Source organism: Gekko japonicus, unplaced genomic scaffold, assembly GCF_001447785.1.
Source record: "Gekko japonicus isolate JY-2015 unplaced genomic scaffold, Gekko_japonicus_V1.1 scaffold1297, whole genome shotgun sequence".
In the NCBI taxonomy this organism is placed as follows: domain Eukaryota; kingdom Metazoa; phylum Chordata; class Lepidosauria; order Squamata; family Gekkonidae; genus Gekko; species Gekko japonicus.
The window spans coordinates 284,442-306,928 of record NW_015169815.1 but is presented as its reverse complement, the minus strand read 5'-3'; the positions used below and the strand labels follow the sequence as shown (position 1 = coordinate 306,928).

The window sequence follows — 22,487 nt, the reverse complement described above, 5'->3', positions numbered from 1 at the left end:
GTTTTGCCAACACCATGCCTTCTTTTTGGATGACTCTGGCCGCATGAAGTTTGTCATCTGGGAGATGGGTAAGAAGTTCAGAGAATCGTTCCCAGAGAGTATACTGATATCTGTTCATACAGGCCAGGTAGTTAGAGGCCTTGACTGCTAATACTCCTGTAGAGTAGAAGCGCCTGCTGAAGGCATCCAATTTTGTACCCTCCTTATCGTAAGGAGCGGAATGCGCTCTTTTAGATTTGGAAGAGGATGTTATCACCATTGAGTTAGGCTGTGGGTGAGAGAAGAGGACTTCGGCATCCAACTCTTGGACTCTGTACATGTGATCCAATTTCCTTGTGGACACAGGAGCAGACAAAGGCTTTAGCCATGGTGATTTTGCTGCCTGCAGTAGTACTGAGGACATGGGCAATGCCAAGGTGGACGAGGTTTCGAGCTGAACTATGTCGTAAACAGAATCTGTCGCCTGCGGATGTTGCTGGACAACAGAGAGACCTAAAGAATGGGCCATTCTTTTGACCAGATCAGTGGAAGAGGTAAGGTTGTCAGATGGAGATACAGGTAAGTCCTCCACGACATCCTGGTTGGGAGAGGTATGGTCAGGAGAGGTATGAGCCACAGAAGCCTCTGTATATGAGTCCTCTTCCATGAAGTCAGAGGAGTCTTGTTGTGGTGTGTGGACCGAAGTGTCCTGTTGAGAAGGTTCTGGTTTCGTTTGGATGACAGGAACGACAGGGTTTGTAGTGACCGAAGGATTGAGTGGACGACTTGGTTCCAGAGTGTGGTGGGACGGGTCGTCTATTGGAGGATGCGACAGAGATGCCGAAGGTCTCGACTTGTGTGGGGATCTCGACCTGTGAATGGACTGGGTCGAGTAACGATCCCAATCAGAATAGCCCGCTGGAGTCAACCAAGGCATGGATGGTGGATAAGCCCCGTAGAGGTACCTCAGCTGTCTTTGATCCTACGACATCGGCGGTGGGGGAGGTAGGAAGAATCTGGGGGAGCGGCTTCTTGATCGTGGACGTTTGGGAGACAAGACAGTAGCTTATGTCCCTGTAATGTTGGTTGTCAATATCAACGGATTGAGTATGCAGACGTGGAGGGTGACGCTGCATATAACATGTAGTATATCAGTGCCGATGTGGATCGATGTCGGGAGCTTCCGATACCGTCGATGTCGACGACGGAGAAGGAGATGGAGAATGCTCTGCATCCATCTGATGACTTAGGAGCTCTACAGTTTCGATGTCGGAGTAAGGACGCTCCGTTAGGTGGACAGGGGAGTCCAAGACATGGATGGCCGGTATTGGTGGAGGGACTTGGGCCTCCAATATTGATACTGCCGGTGGAGTGGGAGGCACTATAGGGGCATCACCCAGTGCAGGCACCGCTTCCTTCCCCTTCTTCGCCATCTTAAGGGACTTGGAGGTGCCCTTCTTCACGGTCTTATGCTCTGTACTTGCCTTAGCCTTCTTTTTAATTGGCGTGGAGGCGGACAATCGTGTCTTCGATGTCGATGGTTTTGGTGTCGGGCGGTCGACATCAGAGGTAGGTCTCGATGCCGGAGCTGTCCTCCATCGTTGAAGCAGGAGCAAGGGCCGATTCAAGCAGCGCCACTTTAAGGCGCGCAGCGCGGTTCTTTTTCATTTGGTTAGAGAAACGAGTGCAGTGACGACAGGACTCTGGCTTGTGAGACTCTCCAAGGCAAAAAATGCAGAGGGTATGACGGTCGGGAGGAGCACGTTTGCTACCACAACGTTTGCACCTATTGAAAAATCCCCACTTTTTCTCCATAAGAAGAGAAGTGGAGGGAATGGTTGGGGGGGGGGGTCCGAAGGGCGGGGGAAAATTCCTTCCCCTCAGAAAAAATAAAGGCTCCCCCCCCAGTTTTTTTTAAAGAACAAATAACTAAAAAAGATATAATAAAGAACGGAAATAATTCCTAAGAGCTGTGAGGGAAAAGCAAACAGCGAACCGATCAGACCGACGAAGAAAGGTCTTTCCAACGCGGTGGTAAGAAAGGAACTGGCGGGATGTCCGCGCCCACCCCTCTGGGCATGCGTGGTGGGGTTCCTGCGCATGCCCGAGGGACTGGGCGCGAAAATCCGTTAAAAGAGCTTGCTACAATGCCGATCGATCCAGCGCTTGTGTACTAGATCCTACAGAGACCACGTCGAAGATCTCACCACTCTCATGTAAGTGGGGGGGGGGGAGAGATTCCCTCCCTTAACTGCTACAAATGTCTCTTCCTGCCCTAGGAAACATGTACCTACAGTGAATACCTTTCCCTCCCTCAACAGCTGCTAGCAATTTCCCATGCAGGGGGTACAGGGCAAGTAGGGATGGTGCAGAACAGGATGATGTTTGACTAATAGAACATCACTGCAACATCAACATGAAGTCATCATTGGCAGTGTAAATCTACATGCAAATGGAGAAACCATGGAGTACAATCACATATCTGGATCACTACCAGCCACTCCAAAATTGCTACTGCTGCCCAAACACTCATCATACCTTCTGCATTCCAGGATCAGAGCCACATGCACTATGAGAAACTATACTCAGAGTTATTTATTTATTTATTTATTGTATTTATAACCCGCCCTCCCTGCAAGCGGGCTCAGGGCGGCTCACACTGCCTGGCACAGTATGCCAGGTTCCTATACACCAAACATTTAAAACTTAAAACACTATTAAAACATTTAAACAATCATCAATATGAAAGTAAAGTGCAAGTGATTATTACCCAACATGGCATAACATGTCATGTAGGCTCAGATGGGCTCCTAAGTGTATTGGCTCAAACTCACTACAGCCAGCCTCCACCACAGGTATTAATAGTGGTCGTTGATGGTAATGTGGGCGGCTCCTAATTGAAGGCCTGGTGGAAGAGCTCTGTCTTGCAGACCTTGTGGAACTGCATAAGATCCCGCAGGGCCCTGATCTCCCTTGTCGTACTCATTTTCCTATGCTAAACCAATCCGTTGTTCCATATCCAGTTCTAACTGTTGCTTCTTGATCCTTATACAGGTTTCTCAAGAGACATGTGAGGTGGTCTGGTACTCCCATCTCTTTAAGGACCTGCCATAGTTTGTTGTGATCCACACAGTCAAAGGCTTTAGCATAGTCAATGAAGCAGAAGTAGATGTTTTTCTGGTACTCTCTTGTTTTCTCCATAATCCAGCGAATGTTGGCAATTTGATCTCTAGTTCCTCTACCTCTTCGAAACCCAGCTTGTACTTCTGGCAGTTCTCTATCTACGTACTGTTGAAGCCTAGCTTGTAGGATCTTGAGCATGACCTTGCCAGCGAGTGATATGAGTGCAATTGTGCGATAGTTTGAACATTCCTTGGCATTGCCCTTCTTTGGGATTGGAATGTATACTGACCTTTTCCAATCCTGTGGCCACTGTTGAGTTTTCCAAATTTGCTCAATGGTTACACTATCTTATCTAACAGGAAAATTTTAAATGTGGGAACTGGTGGGTAAGCAGTGTGTGTGTGTGGAGGAGATACAGGAACTCAAAGGGCATTTGGGTTGTGCCACCCTCTCAAGTCTATAGGTCATCCATTTGCAGAGTTCCGTTGAGCCTAAAACATGGTCAACTGTTGCAGTAGCCAGTATGCATCTAGCTGATCTGCTGCATGGTTGCTAATTCTGTTTTTAACGTTAAAAGTTGTAAAACCTCTTTTTTCGGGCATTTGGTGAATAGGGTTCGGTGGCTATTCTGTGTTTTCATCATCACTGGATTGATAGCTTTGAATTATTTGTAGCCCCCTCTGGAGAACTGGAGGGAGGGAAAATAGGATTTTTCCCCTAGCTGCTGGCTCTCCAACACTGCTACCAGCTCCAGCTACCCCTTCCCCCCAACACCATCTCTGGATCACCTCTCCACCTCTGCGATACTAGGCCACCACCAGTTTTCATGTGTCCTTTTGGGCTGCTACAATGCAAAACACCACTGCCTGCCTTTTCACCTCAAACTAGTCTCTGTTTTTAAAAGTCAGACTTTTCTGCAACTCTGAGAGATCTCCTGAGCTCCCTACATGACTGATGTGGCTAACCCAGTTGTGTGGATTTTGCCATCTGCATGGAGTCCAGTCCTTTGTAATTAGATACAAGAGGTGCTGCTGACACCTTTGACTGCAGGAAAAATTGTGTGGAAATGGTTTAAATAAATTAATACATAAATATTGCCCATTCTGGAACTCATGCACACCGGGCGGAGAACTACTGATTTAATTGGAGCATATTACTAACCAGCTGCATTTGTCGTCAGCTACTGGGACTGCACAATTATTCGTGCAATGTTATATAATTTTTAGAAATATGAGTGTTTTTGTTTTGATCATTTTACAGAAATGAGTGGATACATGCTCTGATCTTATTTTCATCTTCGGCATCATCCTTCCTGCACTAGGTGTCATTTGAAGCACAAGGGGAAGGCCCTAACAGAATAGGGATGTACAGATCCTGCCTACACTGAAGTAAACACAAAGAGCCTTTTCGTACTGAATCAGACCACTGGCCTATCAAGGTCAGTATAGTCTACTCAGAATGGCAGCAGCTCTCCAGGCCCTCACATCACTTACTACCTGATTCTTTTAACTGGAGATTCCTGGGATTGAACCTGGGACCTTCTGAATACTAAGCAGATACTCTACCACCGAGTCACAGCCCCTTCCCATAATCCACTGAGGGTCAGCCAACTTTAATAAAAAGCTTCTTTCACAGGAAAGGCAATTTATACAGTTTCTGCTAGACTAGAATAGGGTAGCCATAGTTCAGGGAGAACTCCCTTGCAGATAGATGAGCAAGATGCTTAAACTTTATCTCTCTGCAGCAAAAAGGAGCATTTTTCTAGCGATAGTCAAGGTCATGAAACCTTTATTCCCAACCACTTGGCAATATTTTTTTCACAAATGTAACTTGTCTAAAAAGAAATGACGACTATGGGGAGGAGTCTAATGTGTGTTTGAATGACCTCATTCAGACATCATTAGAAGGGTCAGGAGAGGCAAGGACTGTATCAGGAGGAAGAGAAGGGGGAAAACCTAAGGGATGGCTAATGTTCTCTCCCCTACAGCAATCAATCTATCATGACTTGTCAAAAAAAGGCTTGTTTCTGATTAAGGTCAACCTAATCTGAGTTACAGCTGCAGGCCTGACCTCAGACAGCCACAATGGAGCTCTTTGCTTATCTTTAGTGGGGGAAGGAAGTCCAAGGGGGAAACCCTGCAACATAGCTTCAAAAGCTGTTCGTCTATGAAGGAGCTAAATCAAGCAAGATATTAGTCTTTGCAGAGAAGAAACAGAGGGCATATGCCTTGTGCCTTTCTAACCAAGCGTTTAACAGCATGTTTAAACAGAATCCTTGCCTAGCTTTCTTAGATGTATCCTCCATATTTACCAATGGCTATTTCGAGCAAGGGAAACTTTACTTATTAACCACAATAGGTTAATTTTTTTTTTCTTAAGAATATTCCTCTGAAGAGCAGATGTAGGGAATATATACAGGGAGGGCTTTTGTTTTTATGTCCTGCTTTTAGGATACAAGGTGCTGAAGTAGATGGACGTCTCTCTGGACCCAGAAGAGCTCTTATCTTCTATTCTTATTTGTGATTCCCAAACTCAACTTAAACAGTGGGTCAGGACAGCCATATAGCTGTCAGCACCATAAGAGGCACGAGAGGAATACGTATTTCACATCAGTATCAGAGAAGGAACCAGAAGCACATTCTGGACTCCCCACTCCCCAGTTCATACCCATAAATTGGTTGGAAAGAATTTCCCCAGAGAAGAAGCTGTAAAATGAGAGCAGAAAAATCTGATGTAGAGGAAGAGCATTAGGACATTCAGGTAAGTTTCTTGAATAAGTAAGAATGTTTCTTGAATAATAATACCACATGTTGTTTTTCCCCTCCTCCTACACATCACCAATCAGGGAAAACATCCACCCTGATTCTTTCACAGCCACTGCTCATGGGTGTGTTGAAGGTTTTCTACACGTGCACACTTCATAGTTGACACAAGGCATGTGCATTTTGTGTGAATATAAAACTATTTTGTAACCAGCAGTCCTTAGAGGGGAAAGGTGCTAACTGGTTTAAACCAAAAACTATTCAGCTTCTCATGTAAGATGCACATTTAAAATACCCCCATTCCCACCCTCCTCACAAACAGACCTTTGTAACTAAAAGCTCACAGCCAGGGAAGGAAGCCTTTGATGCAATGACTCCCACACCACTCCCACAGATAGACCTGGAACAGCACTGGAGCAGAGCAAAATCCTTAGGGAAGCTGGGGGAACAGAGAGCCAATGGGAGCCGTCTAATCTAATAACAGATCACATCGCAGACACATGTATGCACTTGACAGAAGCAAATGCAGCCACTTAACCTAGAGATGACAGCTAAAGCCGGCCAGTTTCATTGCTACACAAAAAAGGAGGAAAATGGGAAAGGAGGAGGAAGAGCAGTGAGGTCATTGCCAAAACACACATCTAGGAAAGGGCTTGATTATATGGAACTGCTTCCCTCACGCACAGCATAAATATCTGACAACAGAGAACTGTTTTCCTGCTAAGCCATACCGATACCCTTGCACCAAATTCAGCCTAGAGAAGATGTTCTTAGCAATTAATAGTTAGAATATCCTGCTACAAACGTATCTCTTTCAGCTGGACCAGATATCCATAATAACTATGCAAGATCTCCCAAAAGAAGTTCCTTGACATTAGCTGGATAAGCTCCATAAATTCACAAAACAAAGTAAGGCAAAACTATATCCAAACATTGTGAGCAAAGTTCCCCTCACCTTTGCCGGAAGATTTAGACTGAAATATTGCATAGTGGAGAAACAGATCTTGGACTTTAATAAAAACATTTATGTCAGTTAAGACATATTCTAAAAAGCTAGAAAGGAAAACATTTTTTTAGGTAACACATTTCTTCTCCCAATAAGCAGTTTTCATTTGGGGACAATGCTGAAAAATAATAGGAAAGTTTTTCTAGTAATACTATTTTCTAAAATGGTATAGCAGTTCCTATATAAACCTTCCTTTTAGCCATTTTTCTTTATATTTACTCACGTGGTATCCTCTAAGGAAAGAACTAAAAAATGAAAATCCATTTAGTGAAAGCCTTCCCTATCATTGTTGCCCAGCCTGTCTTCAAACACCACATTTTTTCAATCACTCTCTATGGTGAACACCTCAGTGCTCGCCATGCATCTCATGCTGTTCCTACCAGGCAAGATATGGCCAAGTTTTGGAGTATTGGAGCCCAAACTGTCCTGGTGAAAATGCTCACTGGCCAAATTATCCTGGTCATGTTGTTATCACATCCTCCTTGCACAAGCTCAGTCCAAAAAGTTTGGTCTCCCAGGTTCAAGAAGTTTGAGAATGCCCTTCTATTCAAGAAAGGAACCTTTGCCACAGAGGCCTCATTTTGCTTCATAATTTCATATCTCTAATCCACTCCAAGACAATATCCTAGAATGCAGCTATTGATTGCACATGCAGAATGAGGATCTCATACATTATTATTGTGAGATATAAATATTCAGGTAGTCATAAAAAAACTTTAAAAGCCTACTTGAGGATACCTTGGCTTACTGAATGAGGAGTCATAAAAAACCTTTAAAAGTCTACTTGAGGATACCTTGGCTTACTGAATGCATATGATATCTGTAAAATATGCAATATATTACCAAGGCATAAATGCTGACATCAACAGAGACCAATCTAACTTTTTGCTTCATATTGGCCAACAGGAACTCTTTAGTCTCCCCACCCCCCACCTAATATTTTCACTGGTTTGTTAAATCCCTAAAGTCAGCACTCTCTGAAGTCTCAACTGGGCTACTACTCCTAGGCACACATCAGCCAAAGAAATCACACATGCTTGTTACTCTGAACTGTCTTTTCAGTTTCCTTTCTTCTCAGCCCCAAGAATGAGCATGGGACTTTTCCACTTGCATCAAATGAAATGGAATGGAAGCCAAACAATGAGGGTATATATGAGAAGCTGCAGGACAGGGTACTCAAATACTTTAAAAACTACTACTAGATACAGACCATTTAAAAGAGCACACAATGATGTAATCCTTTCAAGCGATTCAAGCGCTTCTGATAATTTGATATTTTAAACGTTGCTGCCTTGCAGCACACTTATCAAAAAGATAGTTTCAACCAGATTCATTTTTCTAAAAACAAAGAACATTTTAAAACCAAAATAATCCCGAAGACTTGCAATGCAGCAGCACAGCCTTCACGCATGTTTTCATTCCAAGACAAATAGGCAAATTAACCTAAAGTACATTTAAATTGTTCACCAGAATGGTTCTCAGCTAGGCTTCCATTTCCAAAATTACTTTGGAGTACATTATAATTAGCAGAAGTACTTTAATCATGCAGCATACAGAAAACAATAGCCAGGCAGTTCCACAGCCCAGTCAACAATTTTTACATGCTGTGCAAGAAAATATAAATAAATAATAAGGCACATGCTGTAGATGTAAATCACTGTATAAAAATTAAACCATCCTTAGGTGGACAGGTAGTATTTATCGTAGGGGCAGTAGTTTAGTTAAGTACCTTTCTGACACTGGCATGCTGATGACAGCTTGCATGTCCTTGGCGTAAAGAATAAGACACAATCTTCTTGATTGAGCTCCTTTTATATTCCCCATTTCAGTCAGAAACTGCCATTCAAAGTGGAATGTGCCTTAGAATATACAGCTTTGATCTTACAGGGATGAGGATGAGCAACAAATATTTCACTGGAAACTGCTGGTAACTAAAAAGGGTTAGATGCTCTATAGCAAGCATACAGAATCTTCTCTGATTTAACGGACTGCTTGTTTCGCTTTCTATACCCTGTGACCAAGTAGAATGTCCATGACCAGTTTTTACTAATTCTATTTTGAAAATAAGTTCTGCCCATGTGTTATGGAACATTACAGAACAATGATACATGTATTGCTCCCTTCTGAAAGCAGGTGGACTACCAGCAAATGTACTATGAGACCCAGTGCAGCTAAATTCTTCAAACCCTGCCCCCTCAGAGCCACAATACATGTTAGCTAGGCTAACCTCAATACTATATTAGAATATTTAACAGTGTTCTAGAAATATCTATATAGTAAAATATCATTAGAATACTTTTATCGTTCATTAAGAACTATCAGCTTGCATAATACTAAAAGGAAACAGCTATACATTGAAAAGCACACAAATTTGATTTTACTGATTAAATTCCTATCCCATCTTTCCACACAGTTTTGGCCAACAAGGCAGCTTACAAGGGATGCAGAGGAAAAAAGCAACTCAAGACTTTAAAAGCTATGGATAAGAGTCAATGCAATCGCTTTGTACAATTTTATATTACTAAGTGCTACAGCTCATTTCAATATGGCCTGCACAAGGCTCCTGTGCTACCTCTCTGAAATAGGGATAGGCACGAACCAGGAAAATGGAAATTCGTCCCAGTTCGTGGTTCATGAGGTACCACAAATCAATAACCAAGATGAACCTCCTGGTTCCCTTTAAATGGCTTTTGCAAGTGGGTGCTGCTGACACGAACCAAACAAACCCAACTGGAAGGTTTATGTGGCTTGTGATGGTGGGATGGCATGAACAGAGGTTTGCAAACAATGAACTGGGCCTGGTTCGTCATGAATTTCAGTTTGTAATTCGGTTTGTGCCCATCTCTACTCTGAAATGCCAATGGAGGAAACATCATGCGGCCATACATGGTCAAATGGGGAACCACACCTAACCACATAGCACTATAGGAAGGGCACCAAAATCACATAAATATTCCAGTCACGAGTAACCAGAATATGGGATCTAAGAAAACAGCATTTTAAAGCATCTGAGAACAGAACACTTACAGCCATTCAAGGAGAAAGCTTTTAGCATTCATCTGATACTTACCTCAACACTCAGGGTATAACACCTGCCTTTTCATAAGAACATAAGAGAAGCCAATGTTGGATCAGGCCAATGGCCCATCTAGTCCAACACTCTGTCACACAGTGGCCAGAAATACCAGGTGCCATCAGGAGGTCCAGCAGTGGGGCCAGGACACTAGAAGCCCTCCCACTGTTGCCCCCCCCTCAGCACCAAGAATACAGAGCATCACTTGCCCTAGACTGAGAGTTCCCATCTATACCTTGTGGCTAATAGCCACTGATGGACCTCTGCTCCATATGTTTGATGAATTGGCAGCTGAAATAGTCCATAGAAGCTGTGCAACACCCCTTGCCCCTTTATTATTTTATTTATTTATTATTCAAATTTACATTCCACCTTCCCGCAAGCAGGCTCAGGGAGGATCACAGCACAATATCAAAAACATACCAAAAATCTCAAACATATAAAGTATAAATAGAAACAATTAAGACAATTTTAAACAACATAAATTAAAACAGAGCGCACTATTTATCCTCATACAGAGGTTTCCAGCTGGCTCCATTGCTCTCCAACTTCTTAACCTGGGCCATTTGAGATGGTAGCTTCAGCTTCAGCTGGGGAGGCCAAGATTTTATTGGATGTCCACCACCTCAGCCAAAGGCCTGGCAGAACAGCTCTGTTTTCAGGCCCTGAGGAATGCCCTGGCCCTGATCAAGACTAAACAGACGTACCTTGGTCCGGGGATTACCAGCAGGTCTTGATTCGCAGAGCGCAAAGATCTCTGGGGCACATATGTGGGGGGACTTTATTTAGAAACTTTATTTCTAAAAGTATTTAAGCCATGAAATGAGACTACTCACGTAATGTCACTGCGCTGATAGCAGCCCTGAAGAAGACAGGCAATCAGATCACTGATGAAATCCACATCATCACTGTAAAGAGCTGCTTCAAGTTCCTAATAAAAGAAACAAATTAATTAATTTCTCCAAATTTCTTCTTCCCAAAGTGGCTTCAGCCACAGTGAGAGCAGAATAGATACCACTGGGATTCATAACCAGTGTGCTAAATGCTTTATAATCTGTATTTTATCCATTCTCAAAACAAAGTATGTGAAGTTATTGTTCTTGATCTACAGATAGAAATTGACGGTATGCTTTGTCCAAAGCCACCAAGATAATAGTTGAGTTGGAATTCACATTTGGTCTTCCAACTCAAGTCAAACACACCATGGACCCTCAAGTTTGGTACCAACCATGGTGGTGGTGGTGGGGAGCTGGTAATACTTTATATTAGTCTTCAGTTCAAACTGTTTCCTTTCTCTTGGTCTTCTACTGTCTTAATGCACTACAAGGAATCATGAATAAACTTTGAAAAAGATGTATAATCATGATTATGTATGTGTATAATCGCTGTGTATGCAGCGATTCAGTTGTAGCACAGAAAAGCTGCAGAATATACTACTAGGAACACAATACAGGATCTCTTCCATTTTTTAAGGGAACAATTTTTTTGCTCTTATGGTTGCAAAACATAGGTTTGAAATTGTGTGGACAATGCCTGCTGAAGTCTGAGATTTCAGATCAGAAGTTAGAGAAGTGGCTGCCCGATTTCCTGTGGCCAGAAACTGGGCTTCATTGCCATGCATCTCTCTGTGCCCTTTGCTTTGACTGCATCGTTTATTCTGATTTAGCTCAAGTAGTGAATTATGTAGATGATACAAATTCACTGAATAGCCTTGAGCAAAATACTCCCCCTGAATGCTGTCAGTCAGGAGTGGAACTTCTTCATTCAGGCTCAGCCACCTGTGGTTTGTTCCTATCCAGTTCATTCTTCTCTCAACAGCAGCAAGGAGGCTGGGATGGTGGCAATGTTCTCCTCAAGCCTCCTGTTGACTTGGCAGCTACAGTTACTGCTTCTTTTTTGTTCTAACCCTATATAGTGATAGTGTCAGGGTCAAGCCAAGCTGCTGGGGTATTTTAAGCATGGTTTTAAATATAAACTTTAAAATGACTCAGGGTTCAGCCTGGACTATCTTGGTTATAGTTTAATTTTCTCTGTCCATCTGTTATATTTTCATCCACCCTCCCACCAAGGAGCTTAGACAAGCTTAATGTTTCTCATCTCTTCCGTTTTACAACAGTCTTGACCAAATACTCATGAGTGTATGACTGGGTTGGGGACACCCAGTGAGATTCATGGATATATGGGTAGTTGAATTTGGATCTCTCTGATTCTAGCCTGACACTAGCTAATCTACATATTTCCAGAACCAAACAGCAATGACATGTACTGATATGAACACAAGTCTGAGCTCCCCCCACATCAGTGAACATTGGAGAAGCTCTGCTGAATCAAACCAATGGTGCATTTAGGCTAGTATCCTGCTTTGTTCAGTAGCGAGCCAGATAACATGTACAAGCAGAGAACAGAAACCAAAGCCCTTGCCTGTTACTACCCCCCACCAACATTGGTATTCAAATGTTACTACTGCTGAACATGGACGTTCCATTAAGTTATCATAGCAGGTAGCCATTGCTGTACCCATCCTCCACAAATCTTTCTAGTCCCATTTTAAAGCCAACTTAAGTATCCATCACTACATGTTCTGGCAATGAACTCCACAAAGTAATCTGGAATGAATTCCACAAGTTGAGTGAAGTACTTCTTTTGTCCCTCCTGAATTTTCTGTCCATTAATTTTCCTGGGTTACACAAATTATAGTATTTACCCCACCTGGAAATAACCTTTTAGAGATATTCATGACCCACTTTTGTTCTCTTCATCCTAAATAATTTGGTGTCATCCACAAACCTGGCCACTTTCCTACTCACTCCTGATTCCACATGATTGATGAACAAATTTAACAGCACCAGTCCCAATATGGATCCCTATGAAACCCCACTACTTACTTGCCTTCATTGGAGGAACTGTATAATTATTCCTACTTTCTGCTTACTGTAACTAGTTTCTAATCCAAGAGGATCCATCCTTTTATCTCATGACTGCTAAATTTACTCCTGGTGGTAAGGAACTTGCCCATGTGTTTACTGAAACCCTTTCAAAGAATTCTTGCCCCCAAAAGGACAGTGAACCTCGACTTTCCTTTACAGAAGCCATACTAATTCTTCCTCAATATGATTTGTTCCTCTAATGCTACCAATTTAACTAGAACAGACAGGCTAACTGGTCTTGAATTTCTAGGATCTTCTCTGAATTCCTTTTTTAAAACCTGTATTTTGAACTTTTTTTGGGGGGGGGGAGAGGCCAATTTTAGGCTCAAGTGACATATTTTTGTTTGGGAGTCAAAAACTGTGTTTGACTTCCCCCAGAATCCTCAACAACCCATTATTTTAAAAATTCTTTTTGGGTTGCCTTTCTGATTTCTTCCTTCACTTCATGAACACTTTGAAAGTTTTGGTTAAACAAATGACAGAATGCTCCAAATATTAAGTTACCTTTTGGATCTGGTATTTCCACCCTCAAAGATTCTGGGGAAAGACTCTGCCTCTTAAATTTACTTGACTCCATGCCCTCTCTAACAAATAGAACTGTACCACCTTCACTATATCTTTTCCCCGTCCTTACTATATAGCTTATATCCAGGGACAGCCATATCCCACTGACTTTCCCCATACCCCCAACTACTGCATTTAAAACATCCACTACATCTAAGTTCCCATTTAACATCAGACACTGCAGTTCCTCCATCTTAATTCAGAAGTTTCTAGTATTTCCACATAAACACCTATATTTTGCTTACTTTCCCAAGTGCCCTTGGTGTATACATTTCCCCCTACGATCCCATGGTCTTACTCATACACAGTTGTCATTTCCTGACATATTCTTACCATCAAGTTCTAAACTTGTCTCCATCTAGATTATCTAGAACATCTATACCCATCATCCATTAACAACCAAGTCAAACTCAACAAGATGCCCAATAGTTCATGCTGGTTTTTCCTCAGGTTAACAGCAGCTCTGTAACCTTTTTGATAATAAGCACCATCTTTCTATTTCAGTTCAAGTGGAACCCACCTCCTTTGTATCATTCCTGAAATGTTCCCCAGCACTAATCAAACCCATACCCTTCCTCCCACTGCCACAGTCTCATCCACATATTGAAATACCACCTAATCTCTACTTGACTAGCTGGTCCTACAAAATGGAAGACAACATTTCAGAGAATGCTACCTTGGAGGACATGGACTTCAATTACCTGGCTAGCAACCTATTTTTTTTTCCCTCCAGGACCATATGACTATATTTCTCAATCCTTACGGAGCAGATGTGCATCATGACCCACCCCCCAATATTACACAGCAGCCTGTCAAAACAGAATATAATGTCCACAACCACTGCCCCAGGTAGGCATGTCATTGTCTGGTAAAAATGCCCACCACAGACCCATCTCTCTACATTCCTAAAGTGACAGTTTCCCACTACCAAGAGACCTCATCCTCCCAAATCCTAGAGGGATATCATCTGCACAAAGGATAGTTGTTTGCTATTTGAGAAATGGATCCATTCTGAGGGATATTTTGCCTTTTCTTCAACCTGATACCCTCCTCCAACTCAAGACCTACCATTCTTCTTCACATCACAGAAGTCACGAGGGGAGCATGACACTTCTAGTAGGTCCTTAAAGCCTTGCTTACATACTCTTCTGCCCTAGGTTTAGCCTCAAATATACAAATCCATTCCCTGAGAACCAGGAGCTTACTGTACTGAACACATACCCACAACTTCTACCTAGAAGGCAGATCTATCTATATATTGCACATATACTTTTGATAGCCTCCATTACAATGATTGGTTTTGTCATTTAGCGCCTTTTCATGTGAAGCAAAGAGACTTACTTGAAGCTATTGAAATTATTTCTCTACCAAGAAGAACAGAGTCTTGTACCTAATTGCTGAGTTTACACAATTGCCTAACTCACTTGCATCCGTACCCTTTTTATCTGTGGCTGTAATGCTTATTGCTATGCCTCTCTTGCTTGTACTGTAATACATGTGGAAATACTGTATCTCTACCAATGTCCATGTAAACAGCATTTCTTCAAAATCCCCACTTGTGAGGTGAGGGACAGATAGGATTAAAGATCTATTTGGAGAGGTTTAGACCTGTGATCATACTAAGGACCAAACCTACATGGTAAACAATTATGAGGTTGGAGAATTGGAGAATGTCTTTGATGGACTAACTTGCATTGTTAAAACCCTAAGTATAAGAGGAAAATGCTAAAGAAATAATGGCTTCAGTTCTAATGGAGGCCAATGTGAGAGAGTAGCCAGCATGTGTGTTTCTGCAGATGATTCTTTTAAAAGACAGCAAATGTTACTTTTAAGAAACCAGCAGAAAGAAAGAAAGAAAGAAAGAAAGAAAGAAAGAAAGAAAGAAAGAAAGAAAGAAAGAAAGAACAGGATTCTAAGTCTACTGCACAGTGTTCGGTCTTGGGATAAAGCAATAAGTGCTTCCCTTCACATCCCTCTCAGTCCTTTGTTTTCCCCCTTTTCTCCTTGAGCACTGAGCTGTGAGCACAGAAATCTGAACCTTGCCAAAATGCTTTGGGGACAGAGCAGAAAAGATACAGAAGAGCCAGCAAATCAGCAGTGTGTGCATGTAATGGACCAATGGGAGGGGGTGAAAGCTGGAGACACACAGATCCGTAGATTCACAGAGTAGTGGACAAGAGAATATGCCTTTTTCTTTCGTCTCCAGCTGGCGTCACAGCTCATTAGGGAAAAGCTTGTTTAACATCTCTCCCTCCCCCCACTTCATGACTAAATCCCTTGGAGTTTTGCAATGGCTGCTGGGAACACACACACACAGCAAAGGGTATCCACCGCACCGAAGAAAAGGAGAGCCAGGGTAGAGGCAGCAAGTAGGTATAAATGTCCTTAGCATCAGTAGTTCCGCTTTTGAACTACTGTCTATCAAGCTTAGTTCTTCAGCGTTTTGGCCATTACACTGATTCCCCATCTTTGGCTTACAAACAATCCCCATCAGATGTATTAAACTGTTTAATACTTGTCTGAAGGCATGTTGGTTCACCTGTGAAGCAATCAGAAGAACCTCAAAAGAAAATCAAATAGGAATGTTTGGCCCAAAGAAAGACATTTAAAGGGCGAAAGGAGAGGAGGCTGTGGCTCAGTGATAGAACATTTGCTTTGCATGCAGAAGGCCTCAGGTCCGATCCCCAGCATCTTTACTTAAAAGGATCAGATAGTAGGTGATGTGAAAGACATCTGCATGAGACTGTGGGGAGCTGCTACCAGTTAGAGTAGACAATACTGACCTTTATAGACCAATGGTATAAGTCAGTATAAGGCAACTTCACAAGTTCAGTATTATTACTTCTCAAATATTTATAAGGATGTCAGAAGGAAGAGAAAGAACAATAATTCACACCATCATTTATGGAATGGAATTAAATGATACGAAATTAGAGTTCTTCATGTTTAATATATGTAAGTATGTAATATATAAAAGAGCAGTTTAGCAACAGAATAATCTTGTGAGGTGGAACTGCAAAATATTCTTCTTTGTATAACTCAAGGTATGATTGGATACAGAGTTAGTTCTCCCCCCCCCCCACTAACTGGAACTCTAAGGCTGCATTAAAACTTGGGTTAGGATCGGGGGGGGGGACACGACAGTTACCCAGTGTGCCTACATTTGGTAACTAAAAGTACCATTAACTGTCATTCCCGTGAGGGGGGCAGAAGACCAAGACAAAACAAAACAAACTTATGCACATTTTTACTTAGTTGCAGGTCAAGACAGACATCTGAATGCAGCCTAAAATATGGCTTTATAGAAGACAATCAGTAAAAATTAAATTCATAGAGTCAAGGAAATGCTATCGGTTGAAATAGTCAGCCCAAAAGGAAGCTTAATACTGGGAGTTTATCATCGCCCACCAGATCAAAAGATAGAGGAGGATTATAAAATGATGAATGAATTAAAGATAACAGCTAGACGAAATAACTGTGTCGTAATAGGTGATTTTAACTACCCACGCATTGATTGGGTCAATATATGTTCAAGTCGGGAAAAAGAGATTGAGTTTCTAGACAGTCTTAATGACTGTGCTATGGAGCAGATGGTCACAGAACCTACCAGGGGAGAGGCAAAACTGGATTTGGTCCTAAGAAACACCCAAGACCTGGTGAGAGATGTAAAAGCGATTGCACAGCTTGGAAACAGTGACCATAATGTTATTGAGTTCAACATTTGTATAAATAGGGAGTTGCCCAGAAAGACAAACACAACCACTTTTAACTTTAAAAGGGGTAACTTCTCTGAAGTGAGGGGACATGTGAGGAGGAAACTGAAAGGAAAAGTAGAAAGGGTCAAAACCATTGGTGAAGCTTGGAGACTATTTAAAACTACAGTCCTTGAAGCTCAGAAAAAATATATACCACCAGTTAGGAAAGGCACAAATACGTATAGACAAAGGCCTGCATGGTTAACAAACGAAGTAATGGAAGCTGTAAAATGAAAGAAGGATTCCTTTAAACAGTGGAAAGCTAGTCTCAGTGAGGGTGATAAAAGGGAACACGGACTGTGGCAAATAAAATGCAAGTCTGTGATCAGGCAGGCAAAAAGGGAATATGAAGAGCATATTGCAAAAAACATAAAGACCAACAATAAAACTTCCTTCAAATACATTCGAAGCAGGGCTGGCCCGAGGTTTTTTTGTGCACTAGGCGAGGCTAGCTTGTGGCACCCCCTCACCGAAGATGAGCATCTCAGATCTCTTAGCCGCGTGAGGACCCTTGCAGAGCTTCTAGGGTGCCTGACCTCCCAGTAGCATCGCCGGTCCCTTGAAACTGAGTTGTGGGAGGGAAGGGGATGCCACTGGAGGGGGGCGAGGCTGGGAGTGGGGAAGTTCCCCCTTGGGGCTTTGTTGCTTTGGGAACGGCCCATCACCTTCCGGAACGCCCCTCCAATGTCACCCGGAGGGGATGAAGAGGGACCTGGCAGCCCGGCGGGACACGCAGTTCTTCGCAGAGGCAACCCCCCCCCGTTTGCCCTTTGGCTTTCCAGTGTGGTCGTTGCTGCTCTCTCTGGGTTAGCCAGCCAGGCAGGGCCCTTCGGGGATGCCCTGCCACCTTCCAGCTGGCGGCCGGTGGCCTTTCCCTGCTGACCCGAGAATCTACCCCCCCCAAGGACTTCCGTCTCTTTAAGGGTGCAGATTTGCCTGCCTCCCTCCCTCCCTCCCATTCACTCTTCTGGCCTCGGGGGAAGACAGTCCCGGCGTCAGAAGGTGGACGGGCTTGGCTGGCTCGGGTTGCGCCTGCTGTCGCTGGGGGGGCATGGTGGGTCTGAAGGCACTGAGCTTTGCCACTGTCTTGGCCCCGTTTTGTTCTTGGTGAGCTGTGCCCTTTCCCTATTAACTTTGATGGAGCCTCGGCGGGGGCGTGAGGCAAAGCGAGCCAGCAGGAAGGGGCGCGCTGTGGAGCAGGGGCCCAGAAAGCCATACTGGGGGCTGGCGGGAGGTGCCCTAGTTGGCCTAGTGGAAGAGCCAGCCCTGATTAGAAGCAGGAAACCAGCCAGTGGGGCCCTTGGATGAACAAGGCATAAAAGGAGTACTAAAGGGTGATAGGGAAATGGCTGAGAACCTGAATGCATTTTATTGCCTATGTCTTCACTGTGGAAGATGAGAAGTGCTTGCCCCCTCCAGAACCGCTGATTTTGGAAGGGGTGTTGAAAGACCTGAGTCAGATTGAGGTGATGAGAGAAAAGGTCCTACGACTGATAGACAACTTAAAAACTGATAAATCACCAACGCTCAGATGGCATATATCCGAGAGTTCTGAAAGAACTCAAATGTGAACTTGTGGATCTCCTGACAAAAATATGTAATCTTTCATTAAAATCTGCCTGAGGATTGGAAGGTAGCTAATGTCACTCCCATCTTTAAAAAGGGTTCCACAGGAGATCCAGGAAATTACAGGCCAGACAGTCTGACGTCGATACCGGGTAAGTTGGTGGAAAATTGTTATTAAGGAAAGAATTAGTAGGTATTATTGAGAAAACTATTGAGGCAGACTCAACATGGATTCTGTAAGGGAAGATCTTGTCTCACTAACCTATCAGGGTTTTTTGAGGGAGTGAACAAACATGTGGACAAGGGGGACCCAATCGATGTACTTTACACCTTGACTTCCAGAAAGCTTTTGATAAAGATCCTCATTAAAGGCTACTAAGTAAGCTCAATAGTCGCGGGATAATAGGACAAGTCCTCTTGTGGATCAAAAACTGGCTAATTAATAGGAAACAGAGAGTGAGTATAAATGGGAAATTCTCTCAGTGGAGGGTGGTAAGCAGTGGGAGTGGGGTACCACAGGGATCAGTATCGGGTCCAATGCTTTTTAACTTGTTCATTAATGATTTGGAGTTGGGAGAAAGCAGTGAAGTGGCTAAAATTTGCGGATGACATGAAATTGTTTATTTATCTTATTTTATTTATTTATTTTTGGAAGTATATCCTGCCCTCCCCAAAGGCTCAGGGCGGCTTACAACGAGTGGTGTTCAGGGTGGTGAAAACCAGGGAGGATTGTGAGGCACTTCAAAGAGATCTGTCGAGGATGGGTGAGTGGGCATCAACATAGCAAATGGGGTTCAATGTAGCCAAGAGCAAAGTGATGCACATTGGGGCCAAAACTCCTAACTATAAATACACACTGATGGGATCCGAACTGGCAGAGACTGACCAAGAGAGAGAGATTTTGTAGTCGTAGTAGATAACTCACTGAAAATGTCGAGATAGTGTGTGACTGCAATAAAAAGGCCCAACGCTATGCTTGGGATTATTAGGAAAGGAACTGAAAACAAATCAGCCAGTATCATAATGCCCCTGTATGAATTGATGTTGTGACCTCATTTGGAATACTGTGTACAATTCTGGTCACCACACCTCAGAAAGTATATTATAGCATTGGGAAAAGTGCATAAAAAGGCAACTAGAATGATAAAAGGGGTGAAACACTTTCCCTATGAAGAAAGGTTAAAGCGCTTGAGGCTCTTTAGCTTGGAGAAAGGATTTATGGGTGACATGATAGAGGTTTACAAGATTATGCATGGGAAAGAGCAGGTAGAGAAAGAGGTACTTTTCTCCCTTTCTCACAATACAAGAACTCATGGGCACTCCATGAAATTGCTGAGCAGTTAGGTTAGAATGGATAAAAGGAAGTCCTTCTTTACCCAAAGAGTGAGTAACACGTGGAATTCACTGTCACAGGAGGTGGCGGCGGCTACAAGCATGGACGACTTCAAGAGAGAATTGGATAAATATATGGTGCAGTGGTCCATCAGTGGCTATTAGCCACAAGGTATAGATAGGAACTCTCAGTCTGGGGAAAGTGATGGTCTGTGTTCTTGGTGCTTGTGGGGGGGTCAACAGTGGGAGGACTTCTAGTGTCCTGGCCCCTCTGGTGTACCTCCTGATGGCACCTGGTATTTTTGGCCACTGTGTGATAGAGTGTTGGACTGGATGGGCCATTGGCCTGATCCAAAATTGGCTTCTCTCATGTTCTTATGTTCTTGAGGAGTAAATAAACAACAAACTCGGATTCTTTAGAAAGAGCTGCAAAAGGAAAAGTAAACTCTCTATATTCTTTGTTATATAGTTCACCAGGATTTATTTTACTTATGCACTATTCTGTTAAAAGAAAAGGTCAGAAATAACTCCTGTCTTTTTTAGTCCTTGTTATAAAGTGGATGGATTTAGTTTGAAACCAGAATCTTTTTTTAAACACAATTGGTTTCTAAACAAGTTTTATATTTGCTTAAATGGTAGGTGATGGGGAGTTTTTGTTAAAACAGATGCAAAAATGTTTAAAGAAGACGTACTTAATGTAGGCATGCTTGTTTTATTTTGTATTGTGTGTGCACAGTACTGAGTACATTTCAATAATGGCAGTAATAATAATAATTACTTCTTAATTTCAGTAGGATAGCTGTGTTAGTCTGTTATAAACAAAATGTCCTAAGCCTTCTTAACAGATTTACTGAAGCATATGTATAAACATATAAATTAGCCAATAAATCTTCTATATAATGGTACACCTTAAGAAATTAATCAGGCCATTTTCTGAAAATAACTAGTCTCCCACATCACCTCTGGTAATTTTCCTGTAGTTTTTTTTACCCTCTGCAGGAACAGGAATTGTGTGGGTTAGCAAGTTGGATCTTTGAAAGTAAGGAGTCCCTACCCCAGCCTCCTCTGAATTCAGACAAGGTAGGGCTGCAGTCTCTGTACAGTATAGTATACTTCACAAAAGACACATGCCTTTTGACATTTTCTGGGTGCTTCCCTTTCCAGCATTTTAAATGGCAAATTAAAAATTTTCAGAATAGCCTACCTGTCCTGAGGTACAGAATACAGGCAAGCACTGCACACTGAGGTATAGGATTTTGTTTAGTTTCCACTAAACTTGGGACGGTTCTGGATATTTTCCCCAGCACCAAGGAAGGCTTAATAAAGGTAAATTTAAAAAGCTGAGATTAACTTTTTAAAATGGGGTGTGTGTTTACATTTGAAATTAGCAACCCCAGGAATATGAATAGTGGTATGGGCCAATCTTGTACTGGGTTAGCTTTATATCTCTCCTACAAGCAGTTGCAGTTAAAGAGGTTCCAGTCCTTTGTACAGACCACAAAATATGTAGCATGCACTCTTTCTCCGTCTGCTTCTATTTTTCCTGCATATAATTTGACAAAACCACGTGTATGTTTACATAACCCATGTACCACCACACCTCACAGCTGTGGTTAAGCACCCCTTCCCTCATTACCCAGCATCTTCACTTCCCTGCAAGCCCTGTAGGCAATTGCACAGCAAAAGGACTGTATATTGCCCACTTTAAATAAGATGCTCAAGTGCTTTATAGCTTCCTGAATTGAAAGCCCCTCACCCGCCTCCAATTTGGTATCTGAGTTGCCTCCATGGCAAAGACAAAAGACAATACCAGAGTCAGGAGTCAAGACACACACAAACACCCCTCCTTCCAGCCAACAGAAACCAAATCATCAGCCCTCTTCACAGAAACACTTTCTTGGCACTTCATCCACCAGGGACGATTAACTCTAAAGGAGACAGGCATTGTCCAAAATTCTGCCTCTTTCTCATAGAAAAGGGGAAGAGCTTTAATCACTCTTCACAATGTTCAATAGCTTCCAACGTATGACATCCTGGGCTTGTCATTTCCACCTCTCCTACAGCATCTTTTCAACCATAAGTCAGATACACATAAAGGGAGAAGACGTCTGCTTCTCTTAATGACACTGCTATTTCTAGACTTCACAGCTTTGTTGGCCCCTCCCCCCTTTTATAACTACACATAGGAGCCTGTTTAGAAAGCATTAGAACAAGGGGATAATGTTACAATATTGGCTTAGCAGAGGTGTGAGATGATAGCTTTGTTACAAAGACAGGGTTGTAAATAGAAAACCACAGAGCAATTGTTGTATTCCTTTCACAGTGGCTAGGCAAATCCAACAGCCGCCACAACTACCTAATGAGGAAAAAACAAATAAACAAGCAAACCACCTTTAAATG

At 42.7% G+C, this 22,487-nt stretch overlaps 1 protein-coding gene across 1 annotated transcript in view; it reads right to left on the bottom strand.

Annotated features, from left to right (window-relative positions):
- Positions 1-18,242, bottom strand: part of CECR2 (cat eye syndrome chromosome region, candidate 2) — an 87,549-nt gene extending 69,307 nt beyond the window's left edge. Inside the window, exons 1-2 of the mRNA XM_015417167.1 lie at positions 18,153-18,242; positions 10,780-10,874 (exon numbers count right to left, since the gene is read on the bottom strand). Coding sequence (XP_015272653.1) covers positions 10,780-10,874; positions 18,153-18,242 — 185 coding nt within the window. The remainder of the gene's footprint in view (positions 1-10,779; positions 10,875-18,152) is intronic.
- Positions 18,243-22,487: the final 4,245 nt, after the last annotated feature.